This window comes from Lepisma saccharinum, chromosome 1, assembly GCF_977018435.1.
Source record: "Lepisma saccharinum chromosome 1, izLepSacc3.1, whole genome shotgun sequence".
Classification (NCBI taxonomy): domain Eukaryota; kingdom Metazoa; phylum Arthropoda; class Insecta; order Zygentoma; family Lepismatidae; genus Lepisma; species Lepisma saccharinum.
This window is the reverse complement of record NC_139229.1, coordinates 162,992,206-163,019,434: the sequence shown is the minus strand read 5'-3', so window position 1 is coordinate 163,019,434 and position 27,229 is coordinate 162,992,206. Positions and strand designations below refer to the sequence as shown.

At 36.1% G+C, this 27,229-nt stretch overlaps 1 protein-coding gene across 6 annotated transcripts in view; it reads right to left on the bottom strand.

Annotated features, from left to right (window-relative positions):
• The window catches only part of LOC146003438 (uncharacterized), an 88,681-nt gene that overhangs the window by 10,882 nt on the left and 50,570 nt on the right, over positions 1 to 27,229 (bottom strand). For all 6 annotated transcript variants that reach the window (XM_083141725.1, XM_083141743.1, XM_083141748.1 and 3 more), the window contains exons 9-14: positions 21,083 to 21,232; positions 19,273 to 19,441; positions 15,339 to 15,649; positions 14,134 to 14,267; positions 13,435 to 13,575; positions 12,597 to 12,722 (exon numbers count right to left, since the gene is read on the bottom strand). In XM_083141725.1, the coding sequence (XP_082997851.1) occupies positions 12,597 to 12,722; positions 13,435 to 13,575; positions 14,134 to 14,267; positions 15,339 to 15,649; positions 19,273 to 19,441; positions 21,083 to 21,232 (1,031 nt within the window). The remainder of the gene's footprint in view (positions 1 to 12,596; positions 12,723 to 13,434; positions 13,576 to 14,133; positions 14,268 to 15,338; positions 15,650 to 19,272; positions 19,442 to 21,082; positions 21,233 to 27,229) is intronic.

Below are 27,229 nucleotides of genomic sequence, written 5' to 3'. Positions count from 1 at the left end.
AACACTTCTAGACTACTATGGAAAACTGAGTTGAGCTGACTACACACGATCAGACCCTGTAACGAATTTCCATGTAATTTTCAGCTGCTTATATACAAACAGTGTGTAAAAACTATACAAACTTGCTATGATGAAGAACTGTGCTGTGTTTGAACAAAAAATATTCATGCTTCTTTTACAATATCCTAATTCACATGTGTACATTTACAAACAGAAATTTATAAAACAAAGTGCATTCTCTTACCTGTCACCACATTTAACACAATAATTGATAAATTTATACTATACTTAAAATGGAAGCATGCCATGTGTAAGGCACATTATTAAAACCAAGTGTACACCTTATAAAGCAGTAAATTTGACAACAAAAAGGAAAGCATGCCTGCAATAAAAATGTACAAATGCTGTAGACCAATATAATATTAATCACTGGCACAAATTAAGCATAGTGGAGAACACAATGCTGGAAAGTCTGTTTCAAGCTATGAGGGACTGGGACTCCCAGTTGAAAAGAAAGTAATTTTAAAATGAATTTACATATAATGAGCAATTACATTACATGTATACATTTATTTGAAACCATTGTTTCATGAATTGAAATATGAATTTTAATGCAAGGTCACTGAGAATCTCCTTAGTTGCTGTTGCAGTTATATTTTTCTGGCATCAAATGTGTTAGTATCCAAAATATATGTCTTTCTATTATTTCAATTAGTTATAACAACCCACCAAAAGCTTTAAACCTACATGATAAACAAAGTTTCTACAAGATAGCAATTCCACCACTTCTCTTTCTATAATGTATTTTAGAACCTTCTTCAAGTCAGTTTTTGCTAAAAAAAAAAAACAAAAAAAAAAAACGTTCCATTCAACTGGGAATGTTGTGTGTGTTTTTAAACATTACAATAATTTACAACAAATGCACATGTTAAACAAAAAACACAGGAACTCCACCTGCATAAAGTTAAAGGGTTAACATTAAACAATGCAAAAAGAAATCACAACAATATCAAATTAGCATGCAAAATAAATGCTTAAATGAAAATCTTCAATTTCCCAAGCATAGATTAAAGTTGAACATGCACGATACTTACCATTATTTAGTGTATGTACTGAATATTATATTTTTAAATCTAATTGAGTTCTGCAGATTGGAACAATCATTTTTCTCTTTATTTTGATCCAGTGCCTGATTTCTCATTCTCCAACTGTTCAAAGCACATAATGTCCTTTTTTCATGAACCTAATTTTACCATCCTAGCGTTATCAACACACTAATTTTGTTCCCCGATAACTAGGAAAGTTTCTTCTGGCACAGGTTCTTGAAGTACCTCTCAAAACAATTTCATTAAAATCCCCAAGTCCGTATAGTTTACAAAGTGGCCACAACTTTTGCTTCATGCTATATTTATTGGCCTAATGAGGAATAGTTAGGGCACTTTGTTTATCTTGATATAGTGAAGGTTTCTTGTACCATGCATGTATCTCAATTTCTCAATAAAATCACCTAACTAGTTTTAGTAATAAGTATATCTGCAGTTGATAAAAAAAAACCTGCTTTAACTCCATGAAGAACCCAAATGATTCACCCACATTACACGATAGGTTTAGACTTGGACAGGATTTATAAATTTATTTTACAAACACTGTGGTACGGCCATGATTGTGCACTTATATACAGGAACATTTAGAGAAATATCAGTTTGTTAATATAAAGTGCAATTTTTACTGATAAACCAGTATAACAATGTCATCCAAGTGAAAAATTGCTGTGTGTTGATAAATCCTCTCAAAGATGCTCAAAATTTTTGTTTTTGATCAGTTTGTGACAGAAAATACTATGAAGTGGGTGCAGATGACTGACAAATGAGCAAGAAGGCATTCTCATGATGTCAATAGAAAAAAAAAAAAGGGGGTGGGGATGAAATTGGGCTGTCCTTGCAACACCTCTCTCCAAAAACTTCGGGGCACTGATAAAGCAATGAAATAAATGTATCAATATGTCTCATTGATTTTACGATTTGAATAAAATCATGTTAAGGAATAGTAAATGTTTTCACATTTTTATCTCTTAGAATTTATTTTTGACACATTTACTGACTTCAATCATAAATCCCTTCACACAACAAATCTGGTTGAGCTCAATTTAATGTAATATATTCTTAAGTATGGCTCTTGTATGTAAACCTTTAGATCCCATACATTCAACCTTATTGAACTTTGGAAATACATACATGATTTTATTGTAGTTTTGAACCAATTCTGATCCATAATCTTGAACATACTGCATAGATCTTACCTCACACATTAAGTATGTTAAGAAAAGGTGACTTACCTTAAATGTTCTGATTCTTCAACCTGAAGCAAGAATGTCTACTAACATTTTTCAGAACAGATGCTTTGGTGACAGAGCAATTCTATACAAACTGTTAACTCACTCACAAACTGTTAACGCACTCAGAAAAAAGTCTTGAAGAAATTCTGCCACATTCTTAAGTATTAAGATGTTGATTCTTGCTACACTGGTTTCTTTCAATAAAAACCCAGTAACTGATAACATTCTTTACATGTGGGCTTTTTTTTTTGGCTCTTCTGAACACCTCTATTATTTATTGATGAAGTATATGGGAATTGTAACTCTTGTAGTTTATGGCTGTTATAAGCATAAAAGCAGTTTTTGTTGCGACATTTCAGCAGAACACACACTCCTGAAACTATCAGTTGTCTTAAATCAAATCAAAATAAACATAAATGTCTGATGAAGTGAGCATGTGTTCTCTGCAACAAACACTGTTTTATGCTTGTAACAGCAGTAAACTAAAAAGTAATAATTCTCCAATGCAAGCAAAGTGTACATACAAGATAAAATGTACATCATAGGAATGTTATTCTATTGTTCCAATGCAGTTTGGTGATAGCAAATTCTTCCATATTCCATTAACGAGAAAATTGCAAACAATGTAGATGAACAATTGCAAGCACAGTGATTTTATTAGTTCTTAAATTCACAATTTTTACAGTACAAATTAATACTCAATTTTGTACGCAGACTGAAAGAATTTTCCAGTTTCCTTTGCCAGTTTGCAGTAGTCCTATTTTATTTTTCCATAGGTACCTAATATAGTCTAGAGTACCAAAGAAACATTATTGTGATTTGAATGTAAGCAATGTTGGTTTGGTATCGTAGTGGTATAACACTAACAAAGAATGCAGAGAGATCGGTTTGGTCTCTGGTTCAGCATCAATTTTAAGATAACTTTTCAGTCACTTTTAATAATAATAATAATCATCCAAAGTAATTATTTGATTACTGCTGCCATCTTTAATATGCACACAGCAAGTGCAGATGAACATTCTTCGTTCATACACTATATGCTGGGAACACAAAATACAAATTCTAATTATGCATCATATTCATTCCAATCATTCCAAAATTCCTGCAGCCAAAGCATGTCCTGAAAATGCGCACAAATTAATTTGCAGTTGCATCTTGCATCATGCCAGCCATATATCTGTAGTATTTTCTTTCGGGTCTTTTCCAGCTTCTCCTTTGGCATGTTCTGGGCCGAAAACGTGTAGATACCATATCACTAAATACAGTCTCCAAAATTTAATGTTTGAACTCTCTCTCCACTACAGAAATCCCTTGACAATCTAAGATTTAACACTTTATTAAGTATATATTTATTCATATATATCTCCACTTATAGTTAATACTCAATTCTACCACCAAAATTTCCATGCCATAATCTAAGACCTAGAGTTGACCCCCACTCCCGACGTTTAATTCAGAATCCCCTCCAGAACTCACGTGTCTATTAAGGCGTAATATGTAAGAGTTGGATATTTCTCTCCCCCCCCCCCTTCGATAATGCCCTTAAACACTTCCTTTTCTTTATCTAATTGATTAAATATGGTGCATTTAAGGTGTAAACTTTTTACATATATTTTGAAAAATATATTTATGTTGAATTTTACATTAATTGAAGCGAAAAAATTAAAAATTCCCCCCAAAAGTCTGTGGCACAGCCTGTGCCATAACCCCCCCCCCCCACTTGGACACCCCTGCTGATACATAAGAACTTTTAGTGGATATTATTTTCAGAATCCACAAACCATACACACATGTCTCATCGGGAAGTATTATGAATCAACCATAGTATTTTCAAAATTTGGGAGGGGGGGGGGTTCAGACGACCTGGACCCAGCCCCTGGATACGCCCTAGCATATGATTAATAAGTACTTGTTACAACCAAGATTAAGTGAAATAAAGGTCTTGACAAATTGCCATAAATTGAAAAAAATATATAGATGAAAATACCCAGGAGGGTTGACCCACCGGTTCGACCCCCCCTGCCAGCACCCATGTATATGACCTAAAGAATGTCCTAAAAGGAAATTAAAATCAATCTTGCTTTAAAAAAAGCAACAAATGATACCACATGCACATTCAATTAAAATATGCAACGAGGATTGCCAATGGAAACAACCAAATTATTTTAAAACAATTTTATGAACAAGTCATATACACTGAATGAATTGGTGTAAAGTGCATTAATTTCCTGTAGCTTTGCCTGGAGATGTAGTGTGGTGTTTTTCTGTGAAAGAAAAATAAATCCTGCGAGATATATATATATATAGGCCTATGTTCACCTTGGTGACAAGACTAAGAATATTACCAAAATGAAAGAAGTGACAAAATATGACTGACCGAATATTGCGAAAAATGACTGGAAATTACCTAAAACCTGAAAATTGGCAAAAAATGTAAAAAATGCAATTTAAAATTACCTTTTTGGGGTTCTAGACGAAGTGTAATATTGTGTATATTTAATGGGCATCATGTCTGAAATGTCAGAAAAAAAGATGACATTTCATCAACTTCCGCTCCCTACTTATAACATTCTTGTTTATTTTTTTAAAAAAATCACAGTAATCAAGATTATTTGAACAGACAATGAGGGGGAGAGTCCATAGCTACTGACTGCTAGCCTCACTTCCACAAGAGGGAGATCATCCACCTGGTTACAGGGTGACATGTGGTCAGCATGATAAATCCCCAGTCGATGTTGTAGGTTCTCTGATCAGGTAACACTACTCATTCGTAGCTCCCCAATTTTCTCACGGTAGTGGGTGGCCACCAGTCCCATCCATAGGACAAAATCTCAGGAAAATGCTACGCTTCCCCCTGAAGACTTGAACCTGTGCATGTCCTGTAGCTGGAGTCCAAAACTTGCACCTTAGACTGGACAGTCACAGTGTGGAAAAATTATTTGGAATAGTCTGTGTCAATCTTTGAAGGCACAAACTACTTGAAGTTTACAGAATGATACTAATGCTACTCGTCAATGGTATCTTCACAAATTTAATGCATTTTTTATGAAGCAACTTTCAAAGAATTGTATTGCTATGTCGTCACCACTAATGCCAGGAGTTACAAATATATTTCTACATTTAATCCTGTTCCATCATATGAGGGCCACTATTTATATTTTGAGCCTTGGCAACACTGATTGAAGTTAGGTGCAATTTGACGTTTGCACGGAATCGTCTGTAATTATTGACCATAACGTACTTCAAATGTTTTATCAATAGCTTGATTTGTCTTGTTTATGTTGCCTTGGAGATTGCGCAACAACAATAAAATGGAATTAACTCGTGAACATTTTCGTGCAATGATTTTTTACGATTTTCGACGTGGATTATCAAGACAAGAGTGCATCGATCAACTTACTTCCACATTTGGCGATGAAGCCCCATCCTTTGCCACTGTGAAACGCTGGTATAACGAATTTAATCGTGGCCGCCATTCGCTCACCGACGAGATTCGCGAAGGTCGTCCAAAATCAGTTGTTGTTAAAGAAAACATTGATGCTGTGCAAAACCTAATACTGCAAGATCGTCATGTGACATACTGTGAGATTGAGGCAACCATAGGCATTAGTTCCACCAGCATATATAAAATATTACATGATCATTTAGCTGTGAGAAAGGTATGTTCTCGTTGGATCCCACACAATTTGACAAAAACTCAAAAAGATGCTCGCGTCAATTGGTGCAAACAAATGCTCAATAAATACAATCGTGGTGCTTCAAAAGACGTATATAAGATTGTAACAGGTGACAAGTCATGGATATATGCATATGAGCCGGAACGTAAACAGCAGTCGACTGTATGGGTGTTTCAAGATGAACCCAATCCAACAAAAGTTGTTCGTGCTCGAAGCACATCGAAACAAATTGTCGCCTGTTTTTTCGGGAAAACTGGTCATGTGGCAACTGTGCCTTTAGAGGAACGTAGAACGGTCAAGTCTGAATGGTACACAACAATTTGTTTGCCAGAGGTCTTCGGTCAAATACAGAAAACAAACGCCGTCGGATCATTCTTGGGCACGCCTTTGTGCAAGGCTATGCAATAATTTCACAAAGCAACCTTCCTTTTAATGCAGCTATCTGCGAATGTCTCCCTTACAATACAATAATCCTTACCCTTTCTTTCTGTAACTTGGTTCAGGAATAAGCAGCAATATGCAAACTGCTGACTAAAAAACATGAATGCTGTAGTCCAGCTTTACTTGTCTTCAACAAGTGCTTTATCTTGAAAAAGCACAGAACATTCTATTCCACCACCTGTGCGTTGGTGCCAGTCTGTCTGGAGGGAGGCTGCTACAGTGCCAGTGTTATGTCTAGCTCTTCCAAAGCAGTCCCTTGCCTATATCACTTCTGACAGCAATGACTCTTTTCCTTCTTGTCTTGTCTATGGACGCTGGATGGACCGAATTTTGAGGGAAGCACAAAGACCACACTATGAGGATATGTAATGCTCGTGTCGCAACCGAAAATAAATAATAATAATAAAACTGAAATCACGACATTCAGTAATTTTGAGTAATTACGGAATTTCGCTTCTAGCATCGGCCCTATGGACGCTGGATGGACCAAATTTTGAGGAAAGCACAACAAAAGACCACTCTATGAGGATATGTAATGACGTGTCGCAACTTTGAAAATAAATAAAAATAATAAAACTGAAATCAGTGCATTTGGAAATTTTGCGTAATTACGAAATTTCACTTAAGCGTCGGCCCTATAGATGCTGGATGGACCAAATTTTGAGGGAAGGACAAGAAAAGACAACTCTATGAGGTTATGTAATGCTCCTGTCGCAACTTTGAAAGAAAGATGGAAATTACGGCTTTCAGAATTTTGTTTATTATTACGGGAAAATTCAAACTTTGGGATTTTGCCCCCACTTCCCCCTGGACTCTTAATTGTCGGAAGTTACTTAAAATGTTGCTTTTTGTTCATTCTTACATTTAGAATTTAAATTTTCAAAAAGATGCAGTGGTTGAGCAGTTATAGCCTCTTATCTTCAATTTATCCCATAGTAACAAAAAGGGAAAAGTGCTTATTTCAAATGGCGCTTGCAGAAAGTAAAAGGCACACAGTGTATGATCGCTGCTTTACTTCAAAAACATTCACACGTTAAAAATAAGTCAGTGTTCAATAATTTGTTTATCTGAGATTTCATTTTGCATAATAAAAAGTACTGCTAACGTCTGTCTTCAACAACCGTATTATCTTTAAACATGACTGTAATAAGATCCAACGGAACACTCTCACCCCTGCAAGCCGCTGTAGTGTTTAGGACAGCCTGGGAAGTGTGGCGCCAGTGACTTGTCTGAAAGATATCAATCTCTGATCTGCTTCAGGCAGATAAGACTTGCTGAAGCCAATGCAAAGAACAAAAGTATGATTATTTAGCACAGGCCAATCTTGTTCAAGGGTGCATAGCCCCTCCCCTTCTCTCCGATGCAAGCGACAATAGAATTCCAAGTCAAGAGTCTGGTCCCATGGTTGCAGCTGATAAGAAAACCTGTATGAGAATGGGTGGCATATGTTATCATCACGGAAATCGTGAACTCAAGAGCAGCATTCTTTCCAGAAGGAGAGTTAAAAGCATATAACTGAAGTATTTTCCTTGTTGGGACTGAACTCATTGAATGTACAACTGGAAAATTTGTATATCTGAAAATCATATAACTGAAATATAATAGTATGCAGCCTTATGGAAATTGGCAGGGTCCGCCAGTAAAATTTTTTAATGAAAAAACATACTATCGCAAAAAGTATAATTGCAATTTCACTGTATATGCCAATTTAATTTAAATTTATCCATTTCAAAAGTAAAGGTGAAATTAGTAATATGCTGTTACTGTACAATTACTTCAAACAAAATTTGAACATGTTCAAACTACTTGCCATTTTTATGTGAACAGTTTGGCAAAATAACGTATTGAACGATGCATTGCACATAGATGATCATGACTGGACATCAATGTCAGATGGAATACAAATCAGAGCTCAGAACTAGACACCCAGTAGTTGTTGTTTGTTGTTTTTCTTACCACCCCAACTCAGCATAAGGCACACACAAGGTGTTCTCATTTAATTAGGGTCTTCACAAGTCTCAAAACTATGATTAATCTTTTGGTAAGCTTGTTATATCAGAAAATCAGATAACCACAATACCACACCCGCAGACAAATTTTGACATTAATATATACTGTATATAGGGTACCCAATAGAAAAATAGTTTAAATTATGAGTTGTAAATGAACAACCAGTTCCAGAAATTACTGTAATTCAAAATATAGGAAACTACCACCAGCCACGGCAGTGACTTACTTCCACTTTCCTGAAAGCGTATGTTACTTTAATTTTCTCATGCTTAGACAATGTACCCATCCAACTTCCACAACATGATGATCTAGCTGCAAGTTTTACCATTTACTAAACTTTTTGGATGATTCATACACATGAAACATTTTCAACACTGGTTTCAGTGGTATCAGGTTTCAACATGGATGGTGGAAGCCTAAAATTAACTCCTCTCAAATAAATAGAAGTGCAGAAAACAGTAACTGTGTAATTTCATGTATACAATTCCTCCAAATAAGAATTGTTGATGATAATACTACGTTTAGGAGTTATTGATGCATTTAGGTATGCCACACGATTACAAAGAAGAACCCCAATTTTATGTTTTTCAGGGACCCATAAATAATAATGTAAAATAGGGAAAGCATAAGGGATGGGTGAAAGTCAAGTGTGGGTAAGAATGAAATAAATAAGACTTTTTCGAGCACATAATGTTAAAAAAAAAAAAAATCATAGGAAAGAAGTAATGTTATGAATTCCTAACAAAAAAACGTGGCGATTAAACCCTCTCTCATGGCAGATGACTTACTTTTTTCAGCTACCATCTATTTGTTTAATTTAAATGTCTGATTAGGTGGATCTCCAGTTACTTTGTTAATTGACAATTTGTTGCTATTTAGTAATTAGGGTTGATCACTTATTGTTAGATGTCAATCCAAGAAGTGTCCTGGATTCAGTTTATAGTAGAGACATGTAGAATGGTTTGGATCCCAAATATTATATCTAGTCTCAATTAGCCCATCAAAACTCAAACAGAGCTCAAAACAAGCTTATCAAACTTGCAAAGTTTTAAGGCTTCAAAACAGTGGACCGTTATTTACTCTTACATTGTATTGTGGGATTTAGGAGTCTTGTGAAGGCAAACCAGCCTTTCCATCATCAGTCTCAGCATCCATCCCTACGTTGAAGATTGTGAGATTTATTTTTAGCACGTGACTGGTTCTGTTGAAAAACAGCAATTATATTTTATGTTTAACACTGCATGCATTTCCTTCTATGCTACTCTGAGTGTTCAAGGTGTAGACATGGTTTTGCATCTGGTGCTCATATTTTGTAATTGTCAAAGCAAAACAGCCTTGCGAAACTGCACATTCAAAACAAAGCTAGCTTTTCCTTTACGTTGAAGGAGTCATTGCTGTTAGAAGCAGATATCAGCAAAAGATAACTTTGCAGCCCCCATGAGAGGTCTGAGAAACAGGTGGCTGAAGAGAAGGTCCTTGGCATTTTCAAGCTAATGCAGCTGTTGAAGACAGAAGTTGGATTAGTCCTTCCCTTCTTTATCAACAGAGTGCTCATTCTGGAACCAAGTTGCAGAAAGTAAGAATAGGATCATTGCTTTACCACAGGGACACTAGCAACATTTCCTATGCAGATAGTTCTATTAAAAAAAGCCTGAGTAATGCAATTATTACACACCACTGACACTCTTGTATGGGGTGACTTTTTTCCTTTCGTCACACACCTTCTCTGAACAATGTGTTGTTCATTTTAGACAATGTATGAAGGTGCGATTGTTTAATTTTTGATGCTAAAGGAAAGGACGATTGTCTTTTCTCTTGTGCTAAGTTTGAGATGTCTTAGGGAAGGGGACTGCACTTCCATCCTCACCCTTCATCTGCCTAAGAGTGCACACAAGCAAGAAAATCGGAGCTGAAACACGTGGCACTTTTAGAATTACTACAAGACCTATGATGGTATCAGAGAAAGCATGAATACTCCCCACCCCTGGCAAACAATGAAATCTACATCAATATATGATATTTTAGCCCAAATATTAATTTCTTATGGTATTTAGATGTGTATTAAGTGGTTTCTACTTGATGGGGATATAACAAGTTGTGTTTCTTCCCTTGCTGTAGTTCAAGTCAAGGGGGTTGTAACAAATTGAACTTGTGCAAACACTCCCCCATTCAGCTGTTTCTTCTCTCCCTCCCCTAGCATGAATAGCTTACCTGCTTTTATGAGAATGGCACAGTTGGAAAATTGCATAAAGGTCACTTGTCACTTCAGTGTAAAACCCCAATGTTGAGTCGTATGTTGCTTTGGTTATGACAAACATTCTATTACTTAACATGGCCTTCTATTGGGACTTGGATGACAACATATTGAGTGGGAGGGAATACGTGAAATGCAGGAATATCAGGGTTCCAATGTATTCATCAGTTTTCTTCGATTTCTTTCTCGATCTTCAAAAACCCAGTCATTCAGTTAGGGATGTAACGAAGCTGAAAATTTACCAATGCCGATGTACTCACAGATAATTTTTGGAACTGATACAGATGCCAATATTTAACCGACTCCAATACATAAGATTATTAAACAGAAATGGGATGTTATTTTCAGCATGACAAAAATAAATTTGCTTATGTACATTTCTATTGCATATCAATCATATGTATATACATATATATTCTCAAGACATGCAAATGTACTTTTGCATCTACAAAAGATTATGTGAACCTTTAAGGACGACATGGATTCTCAAGAGATTTAACATTAGTACACAAGCAGTTCTTTGAAATGCAAAATGAATTCCTGTTCTGCCAGATTCAACTTCAGAAACACGAGATTTGGAAGCACTTCAGAAGTAACCTACTTCTTCTCTTATTGCAAATCTTTTCAGCAACACTGAATACTCAATAACTGAATACTGATGCAGCAGGTATGCGCAAGTATTTCCTCAGCACTTGCTTCAGGTTTGAATACTCATTTTTGAATATCTAATACAACAGCAGATTCTGGTTCAGCAATGTAGTTTTATTTCCGATTTATACTTAGGTTGATCCTCTGAATGAGAGTTTGCAATAATTTTATTACAGAAACTCTACAACAATGACGAATCATAACCAATTTTCAATAAATCTTACAAAACTATAATATAAAACTTATTAGAAGTTAAAGCTATAGTATAATCTGTACCGGTTTAAATATCGGATTTTTGCTGATGCTGATACGTCAATTTCTGCCAATTTTCATACATCTGTAATCGGCTTCGGCACATCCCTACATTCAGTCCAACATTTCCCAAGCGGATACAATTGTAATCATATACCCTCCCCAAGTGTACAGTATAACAATATGGTTCCATGCATTAAAAACAAGACAGAAAATGAATTCTTTCCTGTGCTACAAATTAATTCATAATGCATTTCAATGTGATGTTTCACTTTATAAATTGAGGAAAATGTCCCTCACAGAGCTGTTAGTTCCTATTCCATTTCACATTGGAGAAAGTTTTCAAGTGTTGCATTGGAAAAAAATTAACTCAAATCATGTCTTTCTGGCACTAAAGAATTGTGTTCTAATGATGATATGATCTTGAACAGGTTATGACTTCAAATGTTTTTTTTTTTTCTTAAGGGAAATATTTATTTTCCTGGGCAATCGTTATGTTAACGAAACAGCTGAAGAGTAAATTTTGATCAATGCAAATCAAAATAATGTGCAAATCTGATAATTTTTGATGGTATTTACAGCACTACAAGTTAATCATGCTATACATTAGCCATACGCTACCTAGACTTAAAAAAATGAAAATAGATTAAAAGATTTTTATTTGACAAGGTGCATGTGCTATCTCACAAAATATATATACACAACACACACTATTACAGTTTCTACAAAATGGAATGATCCATAAGAAAAAAATTGTACTGTTAGCTCCCTTAATGAGAAGTTGCCAGACATGCTTCATCTGCATGCAAAATAAACTGAAATTGGGTTTTGTACTACTATTAATAATACAGCAAACGTTACTTGAACTGCATCTAAGAAAAACCTTGCAAATTCCAGAAAATGAAGCAAACAAATATTAACAGTTCACTGTTTCTTCTTCCACTATGACTAATACTTATACCTAGGAACAAAGGCATACCGTGGAGGCTGGGGTGGTGTAGGCCCTTCATAGCGGCGGTCAGCAACAGGTCTCTTCCTTTCATCATAATACGGATCTCTCCTTTCTTCTGCAGGTCGCTTCACTGTTCTCCTTGCTTCTTCAAATCTATAAAAATAAATACATTTTAGTAAAATTGGGACTGATCTGACACCTTTTGAACTATGACCAATAACTGAACATTGAGGCAATGTAAAGTTGAACAGACTGTATATAAAATTTTAAAAATGTAATAAACAAAACAATTTTAAAGAATACAATAAACCAATTGCATTCACTAATTAGTGGTAAAATACATTCAAGAAATCATTATGTATTAGAGCAAAGCCATAAAAACAACATCTCCTGTCATCTTCAGAAGAAAAATAAGAATTTTAACATTAAAAATAAGGATAAAAGGATTCTTGAAGAAGAAAGAAAGGATATCTGTAACATGGCTACTGTTAACTGATGGAACATGTGGTCCTGCCCTAAGACATGTAACTACATTTTTTTCACTTTTTATCCTAATGTAACAAATTGTATTCCTCTTTCTCTGAAGGCAGATAACAGGAGTTGGTAAAAATCAGAGGACTTAAATGTGTGTTCAATATTTCTCTACCACGATGGTGAAATGCACAGTTTTACTTGATGCTATTAATTTCAATTTGCACGTATAATGAAATCCTATGAAGAACACACATCACTTTATAGAGCATGGCATGTCTAACCAATTATGGTACCTATTCACTGTTAAAGCTTTATCCCCACGAACAAAAATTCCTTCTTTTCAGAAATTTGTGAGCATTCTAAACACCCATAATAAGAAAACAAAACATACCTCATCTGTTGACGTCTCAACTCTTCTCTTTCTCTTTCCAGTTTCTCTCGCTCTAAACGCTGCCTATCTCTCTCCAGACGTAGTAGTTCTGCACGTTCCCTTTCAATTCTTTCTCGTTCTAAGCGAAGTTTGTCACGTTCTCTATAAAGTCAAACGAGTACATGTTTGTAAGTAGTTTACACATATTTACTATCTATATTTCAGAACAGATATTCACTATAGTTCAATTGGTGCACAAAGTTTAATTTGAAATGAACCTACAAATTTTCATGAGATTGAAACCACATAAAAATGTGAGGGAATCACGCTATCAGTGAAATGAACATCTAAATTATCTACTTCTTAATTATGCACTACCAGTGAATAGGAAAAAATAAATTCTCAAAGGATGCATTAATAACCCTGACATACACATAAAAACCTCAACTGTATGTTATGTGCCACCACATAAAAATGTCAGGGAATCACGCTAATCAGTGAAATGAACATCTTAATTATCTACTTCTTAATTATGCACTACCAGTGAATCGGAAAAAATAAATTCTCAAAGGATGCATTAATAACCCTGATATACACACAAAAACCTCAACTGTATGTTATGTGCTAAGATTTCTAGCGAACACTCCCAAGAAAAATATATAAATGGGGTTTCATTGTGTTGATACCACTGAGAAACATAAAATAATTAAATATACCAACCTTTCCAATCTTGCAGCCTCATCTCTCTGTCTTCGCTCTACTTCCCTCAGACGGAGACTTTCCTCTTGCCTTCGTCTGCCCTCTTCTCTCATGATCCTTTCTCTCTCTCTCAAACGTTGCCTGTCTCGTGCTTCCTGCAAGAATTCCATAAGAATCCATTTTCTGCAGTATTTCACAAAACAAAGTTTTAATTTTTGCAACTGAATACATAATAATAATTGTAATAAATATTTTACAGAAGTAATCTACTGAGCATTACAAAAGGAAGGAAGGTTTCAAGACATTCAGAGAAGAAAGTCAGGCTAATAGAATAAGAAATTGAGAAAATCGCAGAAAGAACTTGAAAACATCGCTGATTCAGAGTAGATCTGCTGGAAATATCAATTAAAAACATAAAATAAAGCTATGTGATGTATATTTGGGCAACCTAGTTTAGTTTAATATAAGTCTATATAACTTTTATGACCAAGTGTTAGATACAAACTCACGGTTCCCACGTGAACTCTAAATGTATTTTTAACAGTTCTCCACAATCTTCAAATTTCCCCGAGATTTTTATATTTTTCAAATTCCTGGGACCTAGATGTGTGTGTTGTAAGCCCATAGTGTACGATAGCTCATCAATGAATCCGGAAAAGCTAGTCTCACACAAAGGGTAGAAGGTATTGATAAGAAAAAAATTGTGGTTGAAAAGGAAAAAAGTTACTCAGTAGTGGGGACTACGGTTTATTTGTACATCATTGGAATCACTGTTAGAACCACATAAGTATTACTTTTCAGTAAATTAAATTTCTCACAAATTAAAAATCTTATTTGAAGATTACATGGTCAGTGCTCACATTGAGATACTTAGGTATGTATCTGACAACTAAGAGGCAGCCGTAGGGAGCTTTCAGACCCAAGTGAAAAGCCACATTCAACAAGCAACACTTGTTCCTTGGAAACGAAAATAAAATAATAACCAACCTTTCATACTGAAGTGACATGACAAGCTTCCATGCCACCTGAACTCTGCTATTTTCTCAATAGTGTACTTGTGTCTCCTGTCTGTTGGTTGTGCATTCACAGTGAATGGTTTTATTTTGGGGGGAACAGACCAGAGGGGTACATACTGCATATCACTTTGGTGCGAAACCCCTTGCTGCGTGTCACTTCAGTCCAAAAGCTCCTACAGAAGCATTGTAGTTTTGTTATTTTTATATTACCTGTATTTGTGCAAATGTCAGAATGTTCGGTGGTTTCCTTCCAGGTGAATGACGTGCACTTCTTGGACTACGGCTACGAGTTCTTGAGTATGATTTTCCTCCTGGACTGTGGCGCCGCCTTCGCTCTCGATCCCTTGAAACTTCTCTGCTCTTGCTCTTGGTCTGTTTATCCCTCTCATTTGATTTCTTCTCACCTTCTTCCTTTGGCTTCTTCTCTGCTGAATCTTCTTTATTCTCAACAGTAGAAACAGCAACGCTATTATCACCCTCTCCCTTTTTCTCCTTTTCAGTGGTAATATCAGTTTTTGCATCTGAAGAAAATATTAGAAAGACATTCTATCAGCAACAAGCAATTTTGTATATAGTGCACATCAAATGAAACAAGGGTGGAACCTCAGCTTAATATTTTTCTGCATTCATTCATTCATACAGTATGCATCATTTTATTCTGTCTTCAGTGTCACATGACCCAGTATTTACAGCCACTGGACCGATCATTCTTCAAACCATTCTTGGAAGGAAGCTTTGCATCAAATCCGAACAGGAGAATTACCAGATTTCAATTTGGCACTCTGCTGGGTGCTGAATGGGAAAGAGCAGCCACAGTTTGGAAGAGACCTGCAGCATTTTCTGCATGCAGAATTTACTCTTACAATCTACAGAAAATTCCAGAGCATGTCTTTGGAATTTCTAACACTGAAGAAAAGACTTACAGCAACAATGGTGTGGGCAAAAAGGAATGTGAGTGTCTCATCATCCTCCTTGTCCACTTCAGTTCAGAATATTGCAACAGACTGCAGTGATGACAATGACACTACTGAATATGGAAACAATGACACTCATGCTGAATGTAATGGATTTTGCTTCAATAAAAAGGGACCAAAATGTGTTACGATTCAATGCATTAAATGCAAGAAAATTTTATACAGTAAAAAAATAATTCTAAATGAAAGCATATTGCATTCTTCAGTGATCCAAGTCTTTCTTACGTCAGAGTATCAAGTAGCACACAAACCTTGGAAAATCCATATGTCAAAATATAACAGGGTTCAAAACTTACGACAATGATCCTATAGGGTCATTCCACACCAAACCATCCAATGATGGTTGCATAACCATTTTAGAAATAATTCGTTTTTAGATATCAAAACCAATGTTCAAAAATATTTATTGTCTTTAGTTCTCCTGGGGAGGCCATTTTCCCAACATGGCTTTTTTGCTCATGTAGCAGTTTATGGAAACCTTAATATCTCAAAAAACATTACAGCTAGAGACCTGAAACAAAATTCATTTTGTAACTAATAAAGCATACTTTCTGTGATATTCAAGTATGTTTTAAAAATTGCATCCTAAGTACGAAAATTATGGTGGAAATTTGGGTAACAAAAATTCATAATGTGGATTTTTAAGCCCGATTTTTTTAATGAAGGGTTTAGTTAAAGGCTTGATTTTTTTATGTGTAGACCTACCTGCAGGGTGTCTGTAAATATATAAATATCAGTACTTAGAAATTTATCCATTTTTACAGCATGGGCTCAAACATGGCCGTTCATAAAATTTTGACAGTTTTGGTGGTTAAATATCTGATGGGTCGGTCCTCTTCAAAAATTCTGAAATTTGGCACAAAGGAAGCCCTGCATAAACCTAACTCGTAGTAAAAATCTCAACTTTTAGATTAAACTCATTTTGGTCAATATGAGGTAACCAATTTTATTGGTTGATTTGTCATGGAATGACCCTATAATGAACTCTGGCATCTACAGTATTAAATGTGAATGTAACAGGAAATACATAGGCCAATGCAAAAGACTCATTAAGGACAGACTCTGACCACATCGGATACATACACAGGAAAAAAAACTCTTCTGGGTTGGCCAAACTCATCATAGAAACCAACCACCAATTACCATATGATTGAGTTTCCTTTTTGGCACATGTTAAAAGAATAATAGAATGTAACGTTAAGGAAGATGATCAAAAACACAAATAATCTCAATGACAATTTATGTGGAAATATTTATTTATCGTGGTATAACACAGTCAAACATAAAAACCCATCTATCTCAGCCATCAACTGGAACAATCAGAACTTACCAACACTGCAAGACAGCAATGACATCTTCCAGCAGACTCAGCAAGAAACTCAACAGCATCATATTCCCTGCCTCTTAACCATCCCTGATGATGACTCCAAGATGGAGTCAAAAGCTTGGACAAACTTTTAAAGTGTCACATATGCTGTGTGTGTGTTTTATGTTGTTTTTAACAAGAACATTGCCGGCACGTGACGTAAGGTGCATGTTCATGCATACATGCATGCGGTTTTATCCCTTTCTTCATGACATTGCTAATTTTGAAAGTTACTGCTGTTCAACACAAAAATCTCTTACCACATACACCCGCCACAAAATGACTTCGGACCTCATGTGAAATTTGCCGTAGTAAGCGGTCTATCACTTTGTAGCCTTGTATCTAGTGTTGTTTTGTTTTGAACACTGAATTGTTTCTACATGAACGTATCTGGCAACAGTGTATTACTGCTGATAAGAGAGTTCCATTTCATTTCGTATTGTTATTTGACACAGAAAGGGTGACTTTCTGCTGTAGTGTGTTTGGATAAGTTGCTGTGTTTTCATGTAGTGCACTTTGTGTTGGATATTTTCCTACTGTATTTGTGTTGGATATTTGACTACTGTACAGGTGTATTTGTGATATGCCAGGAAAGTACTGTAGTAGTGTGGAAAAAGCCAGCATTATTGCGTAACGAAGTGAAAACGTCCCGATAAAGACGATATGTAAACAAACAGGTCGTGCAAAATCAACCATAATGAAGGTACTGGCAGCCACCAGAGGACTGCCTCCGACTGTCATTCCTAAGCACAAATTCGGTGGTGGAGGCAAAGAAAAGCAACCAATTCTACAGACGCTCTCCTAATAAGAGAAATAAAGAAAAACCCCAGACTGACAGTGTCAGAACTTAATGAGATGCACCCGAGTCTGCTGGAAAACGTTAGTGTTCGAAAGATCCAACACCGTTTACAGAAAGACTTGGATTTGCCATGTAGTACTGCTGCTAAGAAGCCACTACTCACCACCCGCATGAAGAAAGACAGTCTTGCTTTTGCAAAGAAATACGCACACTGGATACCAGCACAGTGGAGGAAAGACATGTTTTCCGATGAAAGCTCATTCCAACTGTTCCGAATGGGAGCTGCAAAGGTTCAACGTCCATCATCTTCAGATCGATACGACCCAAAGTATACGGTTCCGACCGTTACGCACTCCCAGTCCGTAATGGTATGGGGGTGTTTTTCAGGTGAAAAGGGTAGGGCAGGTTTATATTTCTTACTGCAAAACGTGATGAACACAGACCGATTTATCAACATTCCTAAGGACCATTTAGTGGATATGCTCCAGATCCACAAGTGTGGTCTTTTCATGCATGATAACGCTCCTTGTCACATGGCTAAGAAGGTAAGGGAATGGCTTGAGGAACAACAGTTAAAGATGCTAGAGTGGCCTGGGAATAGCCCCGATCGCAACACAATTGAAAATTGTTGGCATTGTATGAAGCAATTCCTGGGAAACAAGAAGCTTCAGAATCTACAGACTCTTCAAACAGAACTGAAGAAAATGTGGGGCATTCCCATGGACTTAAATTACTTCCAAAGTCTTAGTGATTCCATGCCTAAGTGCATCCAAATGGTTCTCAGAAGTAAAAGCAACATGACTCCGTACTAATGTATGCATTTTTTGCTGTATCTAATAGTTTAATAATAGTTTTTCACATGAATTTTCTGTATTTTTTGTGCTTTTGTTATGAGTTCTGAAGTCATTTTGCAGCAGGTGTATATCTGATTTATTCAATCAGCAGAAATAAATGTCCAAAATGATATTAAGATCCTGAGAGAGATCAGAAAAAAATAAAAATTACCTGCATCTGATTTCTTAACAGTCTCCTTGTCTTTCTCAACTTTTCTTTTTTCATCCTTCATGCTATTAGAACTAATTTTTCGTTCATGCCTCTTTCTCTCCTCTGACCTTCTATTGGATGTAATTCTACTTTCACTCTTCCTAGGAGGACCTGTAGCATCTCCTTTTGCCTAATTTGGAAAGAAGAAATTATATAAGAACTGACATAACATGCAAAATAATCTTGAAATCTAAAACTTCCTGAAAACTGAAAAAGGCTTTACACTTGTATAAGCATTCTAGAAAACTATCTAAGATACAGGCTGCTTGCTGCATTTGTCGTTAATTACTTCTCATTCATTACACAGCTCCTTAAAATAACATACAAACAGATATTTGGTAAATACTAACAATAACTTCAATATTACAAAATAACAAGACTATCTATTATAACTGCTACAAAAGGATAACCAAGTACAGTCAACTCTCGATACAATGACCTTTCACAGTTCTTGGAATTTGCACCAATTTTCAGCTTAAACGAAGCTCAAACGGACACAAAGATGCCTAGGAGATGGTAACACTATTTATCCTGGTAGTTATACAACCTGTTATGCATAGGATGCATGTTGTGAGAAGGAAAATAGAACATGAAAACATTTTCACAAAAAAAGGATTATAAATAATGTTACTTTCTTTCAATTGTGCACAGTCGTTGCTCTTCCAGGAAATTCTTACAATTCTATTTCATCAGAAACCCGTTTGCACCGAGACCTATGGAAAGGAAAACAATCTTTCGCTTATTGCAAGCGAAACTCGAACAATCTTGACACCAGTCAGACTGGCGCCAGCAAAAGTCTGGAGATAATCGGGCAGAATGAATGTTGGATTTTATACGGGTCTACTGGAGCACTGTCTGTTACAAGATTAACTGGTAAGATAAGATCTCTTGGGAGAAATAACACAACCTCTCTAGGCTCCAGACAAAAAAAAAAAAAAAAAGGCTGGGCTGTAAATTTTGTTCTGGTTCGGATGTGTAAAATACATCGTAAAAAAAGTCACGTTTTCTTTGCTTCATCAAACTTCATAGTCACCCCCCTCCCTCTTTCAAGGGAGCAGTCCAAACTCCTTCCTCTACTTGCATTGTAATCCAGCGTGAAAAAGGAAACATGCAACTTGCGATCTGTTTTCACCCAATACGTATTCTAGGACAGATCAAAAAACAGGGTCGCAGTCTATAATCATTCGGGTTTGGAATTGGATGTCACTTTAAACTGTATATTTAGTCCCGATGAGCCCATCAGCATAAAATTAACTCAAAACAAGCTTTATGAACCCTGTGCATTGTTAGATATCAAAATGAGAGATCCTTATTTACTCTCATGCTCGATGTCAAACATCCGCTCCTCCAAACGTTTTCCCATTGAATAATGTTTCTTTAAATCAGTCTCAGCGTCCATTCCTACATTGAGCACTTTTCATTTTTCTCCTAAATGAATGGTTCTGAAGAAAAGTGCCAATTATAGTGTGTGCATTTCCTTCCATGAAAATTGAATGTATAATATGGAAAATATAGGAACATAAAATCAAGGTTCCACTGTATAATTTAAAATATTGACACCCAATATTTAAGTACGTCATAATATGATGCACAGATTCTAGCATATCTAGTAATTAAAAGTTGTGTGCTATCCAGAAGTCTTGAAATATTAACACTGAACTATGTGGCACAAAAGCCAATATAAAACTTCACAGCAAATATTTCATCAAATACACTTGAGAAATTGTAGTTACTGAAGATAATTGTACAGAAAATAATACATGCTTCTTACCCTTTCCACGGAAATCATACGTCCATGTAATTCTGTCCTATGAAGATGCTGAATACACTTTGATGCATCATCACTTGTAGCCATTGTCACATATCCATAGCATCTAGCTCCTGGAGTACGAGCATTTGTAACTACTTTGGCTCCAATTACCTGAAAATGAAATTTCACAACATAATTGACGATAAATACAGAGAAACTAGTACAGTGGAACCTGGATTTTACGTTTTTCAGGGGACCAAGCCGAAAATACTTAAAATGCGGGAAAATGTAAAATTGAGGAAAATTTTACATCATTTTGCTACATTGGGACCATCAAAATTGAATGTATAATGCAGAAAAATGTAAAATCGAGGAACATAAAATGGGGGTTCCACTGTACTCACTTTTTCCGCAAAACTGTTTCTTTCGTAGTTCTATTTATTTCAGTGGCCACTGCCACCATCCTCTCTCTATTTATCTACAACTGCGTCTCTCATTTCCCAATTATGAATAATTGAAGATATTGTTGTATATAATACTCTTGTCTCATCCCTTTCGTCGAACAAAATACATTCTCCAAATTTGGAAAATAAATAATGAATGAAAAACTATGAATTCCAAATTATTCACATGCTAACATTAACAGTTTCTTTAAGAAATTCTCTGAAAGAACTTGCTGGTTTCTTGAGACGAGATTATCTGCATTCTCCAATATCTCATTCTAATCAACTTCCTAAGTATGAACATGGACAATTATCTGCTTAATGAATAGATGAAAGGGAGAGAAAACAATGCTTATGTCTAAAATTAAAAATTCAACTGAAAGTGGAAGTCTCTTTGGGGCTTCTTTGTTCTGATCAACAGCCTCGCGAAAGAAAGCTATGGGAATTTTTTTTAAGGATACTAATTGGGAATGATCTTGCAGATCCTAGTACTATCTCAACACATTGACATGCTTGATAGCGTAACATATGTTACGATAGGCTTCGTCAAAAGAATTATAATCACAGCATAATATTACGATAAAATGATGAAAAGAAGAAAGTGAGATGCAGATGGTGTGACTAAATATCGAGAAGACAATTCAGTTAATCTATCTCACTAATCAATCACTTTGATAAATGCTCTCAGTTAAATATGAAGTCTTGATTGGCACATCATTTTATGTACGAGGCGTATTCGGAAAGTAAGTACCGAAAGGGTGTAAGAAATAAAGTAAAATAGTTTTGTACCTCTTTTTATTTGCATTGCATTCTACAGACCTTAAGCTACTTTTCTACGTCGTTTCCACCATTTTTCAAGCATTTATAGCTTGGAACTAGTTTTTGTATCCCATTGTCATAGAATGTTCCCACCTGTGATGAAAGCCATCCATGCACTCCTGTTTCGACATCATCCTCCTCTTCGAAACGCTGACCACAATTTTCGATTCCAGACGATCTGTCACAATTTCGTAGAAGACTGTTTTCTTGAAATTTGTGGAAAATCCATGGAAAGCTACGATATTGTGAAGCGTCTGTTTACACAAATTTCCGTGTTGACCGCAAGCACCAAATCCTCGGTCACAACAGATGGGCGACCGCTCTTTGGCTCACCGTGAACTATCTCACGACCTTCTTTAAGGGTCATTCCATGGGAAGTCACCAGAATTGTCCTCATAGTGACAGATTGTAACAAGCTTTTGTGCACGTATAGAGTTAGTAAGGAAATATCATTGTGTGAAATATCTCGTTTCAAAACATAATACATATTGTACAGGGTACCTCCAAAGAATGTGATCCTTCAAAAAAAGTACAAAACACCGACATTTTCACATAATTGTTAAGAAACAACGAATTGAGATAGAAAGTATGTTTTTGCTTTATTGTACAAAGTAAAGTATACTTAGTTATAACAAAATGTTGATTTTGCCTTACCTTTATATGTGTATGCCCAGGGAGTGGTTGAAAATCATTGTCGTTAAGATGTGTGACAGAAAATCAGGTAAGTTTATTAATTTCCCCCCTACTGATGAAAGCAGCCAAAGTCTTTATATTCGTCATAGTGTGACTTCTATGTATGGTTCATCAGCACACACCCTCATATTGCTGTTTTATATTCCTGGTTATAAATTACAGACACTTTTTACAGTATGTGTGGGAAAGAAAGTGCAAAATGAGGCTATTTCAGGAGTTAAAATCTTGTAATGGGAAAGGTGGCAACACTATGCAGGTGGTATAATTGGAAACACCTGAACTTTGGTATTATTTACAGGAAATATGAAAATTGCACTCTGCCTCATTTGGTATCTGTTGCGGACATACAAAATGCGTGCAGTGTAGAATGTCCGTAATACGGAAGTTTCCAATAATCATATCCCAAGTCAACTGGAAGTTGTAAGTGGAAAGTAATTTCAAGGGATCAATCGGAGAGTTGCAATGTGGAATATAATTTTACATTGACAGTGATGGTTGTCAATTTAGTTCACTGATAACAGCTCATTTGTATGTCGCAAATGCAGTGTGAATACATTGCACAGTTGCTGAATCCAGAGTATAGGTTCTCCCGGTAACTGTGCCAGGTGGTGAAATCCTGAGCAAAATGTCAGTGTGTGGAAGCCAACATGAATCTTCCTTGCTCGGCCATGTAAAACTCTGTGCAGGTCCATGAGGATGTATAAATTTGACACGATATTCACTGTTGTCATGAGACACTTCTGTAATGATCCCCAACCACCACTGCAAATTGTACAGACAAGCAACATATGATGAACTGTGTAGCATTATTTTACCTTGTGTTACCGGCAAGTTGGAAACTTCTTTAGATATCACACTAATTCAGTTCTTGTAGTCATGCTGGATATGTGAGATCTAAGCATGCGTGTTTTGGTTAGTGGTATGAAACAATGGAGACTTCTTGTTCCTTCAATGCGAGTTGCTTGAGCAAATCGTGGCTTTAACTTGTCTGTTTGCTGTTCAATTTCCTTAGAGCTGACATAGAAAACCTGAATGCTCTTGATTGTAGATGTAAATTCACATAGTTACATAGGAGTTAGAATATGATTGTTGTATGGTCTTTGTATGCTTGTCCAAGTTGCCAACCGTTTCACTGTGGCACCTACACCAACCATCAGACGGTTTCTTCCCATGACAACTAGCAAAAAGTGCCACTCTGCTTTCAAACCAAAATCCTCCTCACGATGACAGAGATTTATAAAATTTTTCCTGTTCTTGTATTGTGCAGAAGATCCATCACTGAAATACACAATTTCCCGTATAGCTGGGAATCTGTTTCTGAGAATTGAGAGAACTTCTTGTTGAAAGGAATAAAAAGATGCTGTGTCATGAATCAGGTGATCACTTATAGCACACAGAGAAACTGTACTAACAGATGATTCATTCCGCACATAGGCAACAAAAGGATGAAGTGTGGCTTGAGAATTTTCCCAGTGAAATCATTGCACAGCATCTTGGGCTATAAAAGCACAATTCTGAGAAGGATGCACTCATCATCTGCAAGCAATGATTTCTTTGTTGACAGAAAGTGGCTTTGTGCAGAGGTAATAAAATTGTGTCTGGTTAAGGCTGGAATTATTTCAAGGAAAGTAGCAATGAATTCTTCTGTTGTTTGTACGACTGATGTGAGTGTGCTCCTGTCTGTAGTGTCCCACTGTTTCTATGTTATTTCCTCACGTTCTGCACACACATTTTCTAGGTACTCCTGCACTTCGTAGCTTCCTGGGCAGCTTGTACATTCACCAAACATACTTGTACACTTCATATTTGATATATCACAAACACATTTTTCCATTATAGTAAGAAGTTTGACATGGGGCAGCATGAGCTTCATATTCTGATGTATGATGCATACACACACACTATGAGTTCCACCTGCTCCTGGAAGAACACACCATTTTGGACGTAATTCAGCAAATTTTGAGAACCCCACTTGCAAGTTTAGATGTTCATTTTTAAACAATGCATACAACTCTTTTAAATTGCACATTACCAGATGCTTTTGTTTATGCACCCTTCCTCCGTCAACCTTCACAAAAATGATGTCTTTCTTTCCTCCACATATTCGGCTGTTTTCATCATTCTCATGAAACTCAATGGTATCCCCATTCAGAGCAATGCCAGTCTTTGGTGAAGGCAGTGCCAGTATTCCTTTCTCAGCTTTCAGTTTTTTGGCTGTTCGTACCATGTAATCAGTAGTGTTTAACCTTTGTTGTTTGCCAACTATGAGGGGCAAGAGAGAGAATATTTGAAGCTGTTCAGCTCTTGAAGACTTGATGAATTTGTGCTGAAGTTCTGACATGAGAAGGTTTAGGTCGCGTTCAGCATGAGTTTTTGTAGCTTCAGCAGATTCTTCTGACTCTTCAGGGATATGTAAAACTGCTGCAACATGCTTTGTAATAGAAGATTGTATTTGTTTCATTTTTGCTTTTCCATACCTTTTCCTCTTCTCTTTGTTCACATGAGTAAGTGTCTTCATGGGAGATACTTGTATTTCATGCACACTTGAATTCAGTCTCTTCGATGGACTAGCACTGCTGTCTGGGACACAATCACTGTCATTTACCTCATCAACATTACTCAAATCTTCAGGCTGGTACGGTATTTCTTTCACGTGTGTGTCACATTTTCCACACAATTTTTGCCCAGGAATCAGTTTACCACCATATATCTTTGCTGTTTCTACAGTAATTTTCCTTAGTGACTTTTTACAAGGACCCTTGTGATAGGAAAATGGGTCGAAGCAATGAGAACCAAATATGTGAGAATATTTTTGCAAGTAAACCTTTGCATGATGAAAACAAATGTTATCCACACTACCTACTCTAAATTTCAACAGTTCTTGATCTAAACCTGGCAGGGTGCTTAGTAATACAGTTCCTGTTTTTGGTGTGTAGTGATGTAGGTGACAAGCACTGTCTGTCTTCAAGCCTACACTGCACTGCACTGAGGGTTCATGTGGCACACAGCCTGTGTTTATTTCACTTTGAGTTATCACACACAGAATGAATGTCTTCCTGTCTCTAAGTACAGTTTGTTAACAAGTCTTACTGTCATTCACACTAAATAATCGAAAAACAGCACTGCTCTCACCAAAATATTACGGTACACCACCAGAAGCCAGCCTCATATCACACAATAGATTTGGCGGGAAAACAAGTCTCCTGAAATTCACATGAAACAAATGAGTATCAAAATGCACAAATGTTTCACAATTTGCATTAACTTTTTTGTTTTGGAATATACTCTTTTACAGGTGTAAGTGCATGGGTCGAGGTACAGCAACCTCAAATATTTGAAAGGAAAACTAAATTACGCATTATACCTGCACACAGATATTAGCAGAACGGCAGTACACATAATTCAGTATTCTATGAAAATGGTTCAGAGTGCAATCATGAAATTTCTCCTGAGGAACATCTTGGAATAGTACAATATTTTACTGCCACTCATTTCTTCTTGATACCTTTCCCTCATATGGAACTTTGCACCCAAAAAGAGTGCTTTTTTTTAGCTTTTTCGTATTTTTAACATACATGACACTTTTTAAGCAAAAAGGAAATATATTGCAGTCTTCCTTTTTAGTGTGGAGACCCCACACTTTATGAACTGTTCTTGTGAGAACTATGAAGATTGCACTTTCTTTCCTTCCACTTTAAAATATGACATAGATTTCCACATATATGTGTGGGAAGTTGCTTTTTCGGATATGAAAAACACAACCACAAATTAATAAAGTTGTCACCAAACTTAACTTTTTTCATTGTATATATTTCCTTTACATAATACAACAACTAGAAATCATATGTCATTTCTTTTCGTTACGCTACAAGCATTTATCTCGTACCTTCGCGTTGTACGTTACCACGTCACTACACACTGAAACAGTAACTTTAATCAGTCCTGTAGCCCAAACAAATGACCGTAGACATAAATAATTTTACAGTTTTCCATAATACCCTCAGACATACATTTGTGCAAAATTTTATTAAAATTGGAAATGTAGTGGCGACTACCATTTCGGTGATTTGCCATGAAATGACCCTTAAACATAAAAAATAAATACCTCTCACAGTTGACGGTGGATGTCTACCGGTTTCACGTTTCTTGCATTGAGAAAACGAATCACAGACCGGACCATTTCAAACCTTCATAAACCTACGAAGAAAAAGCA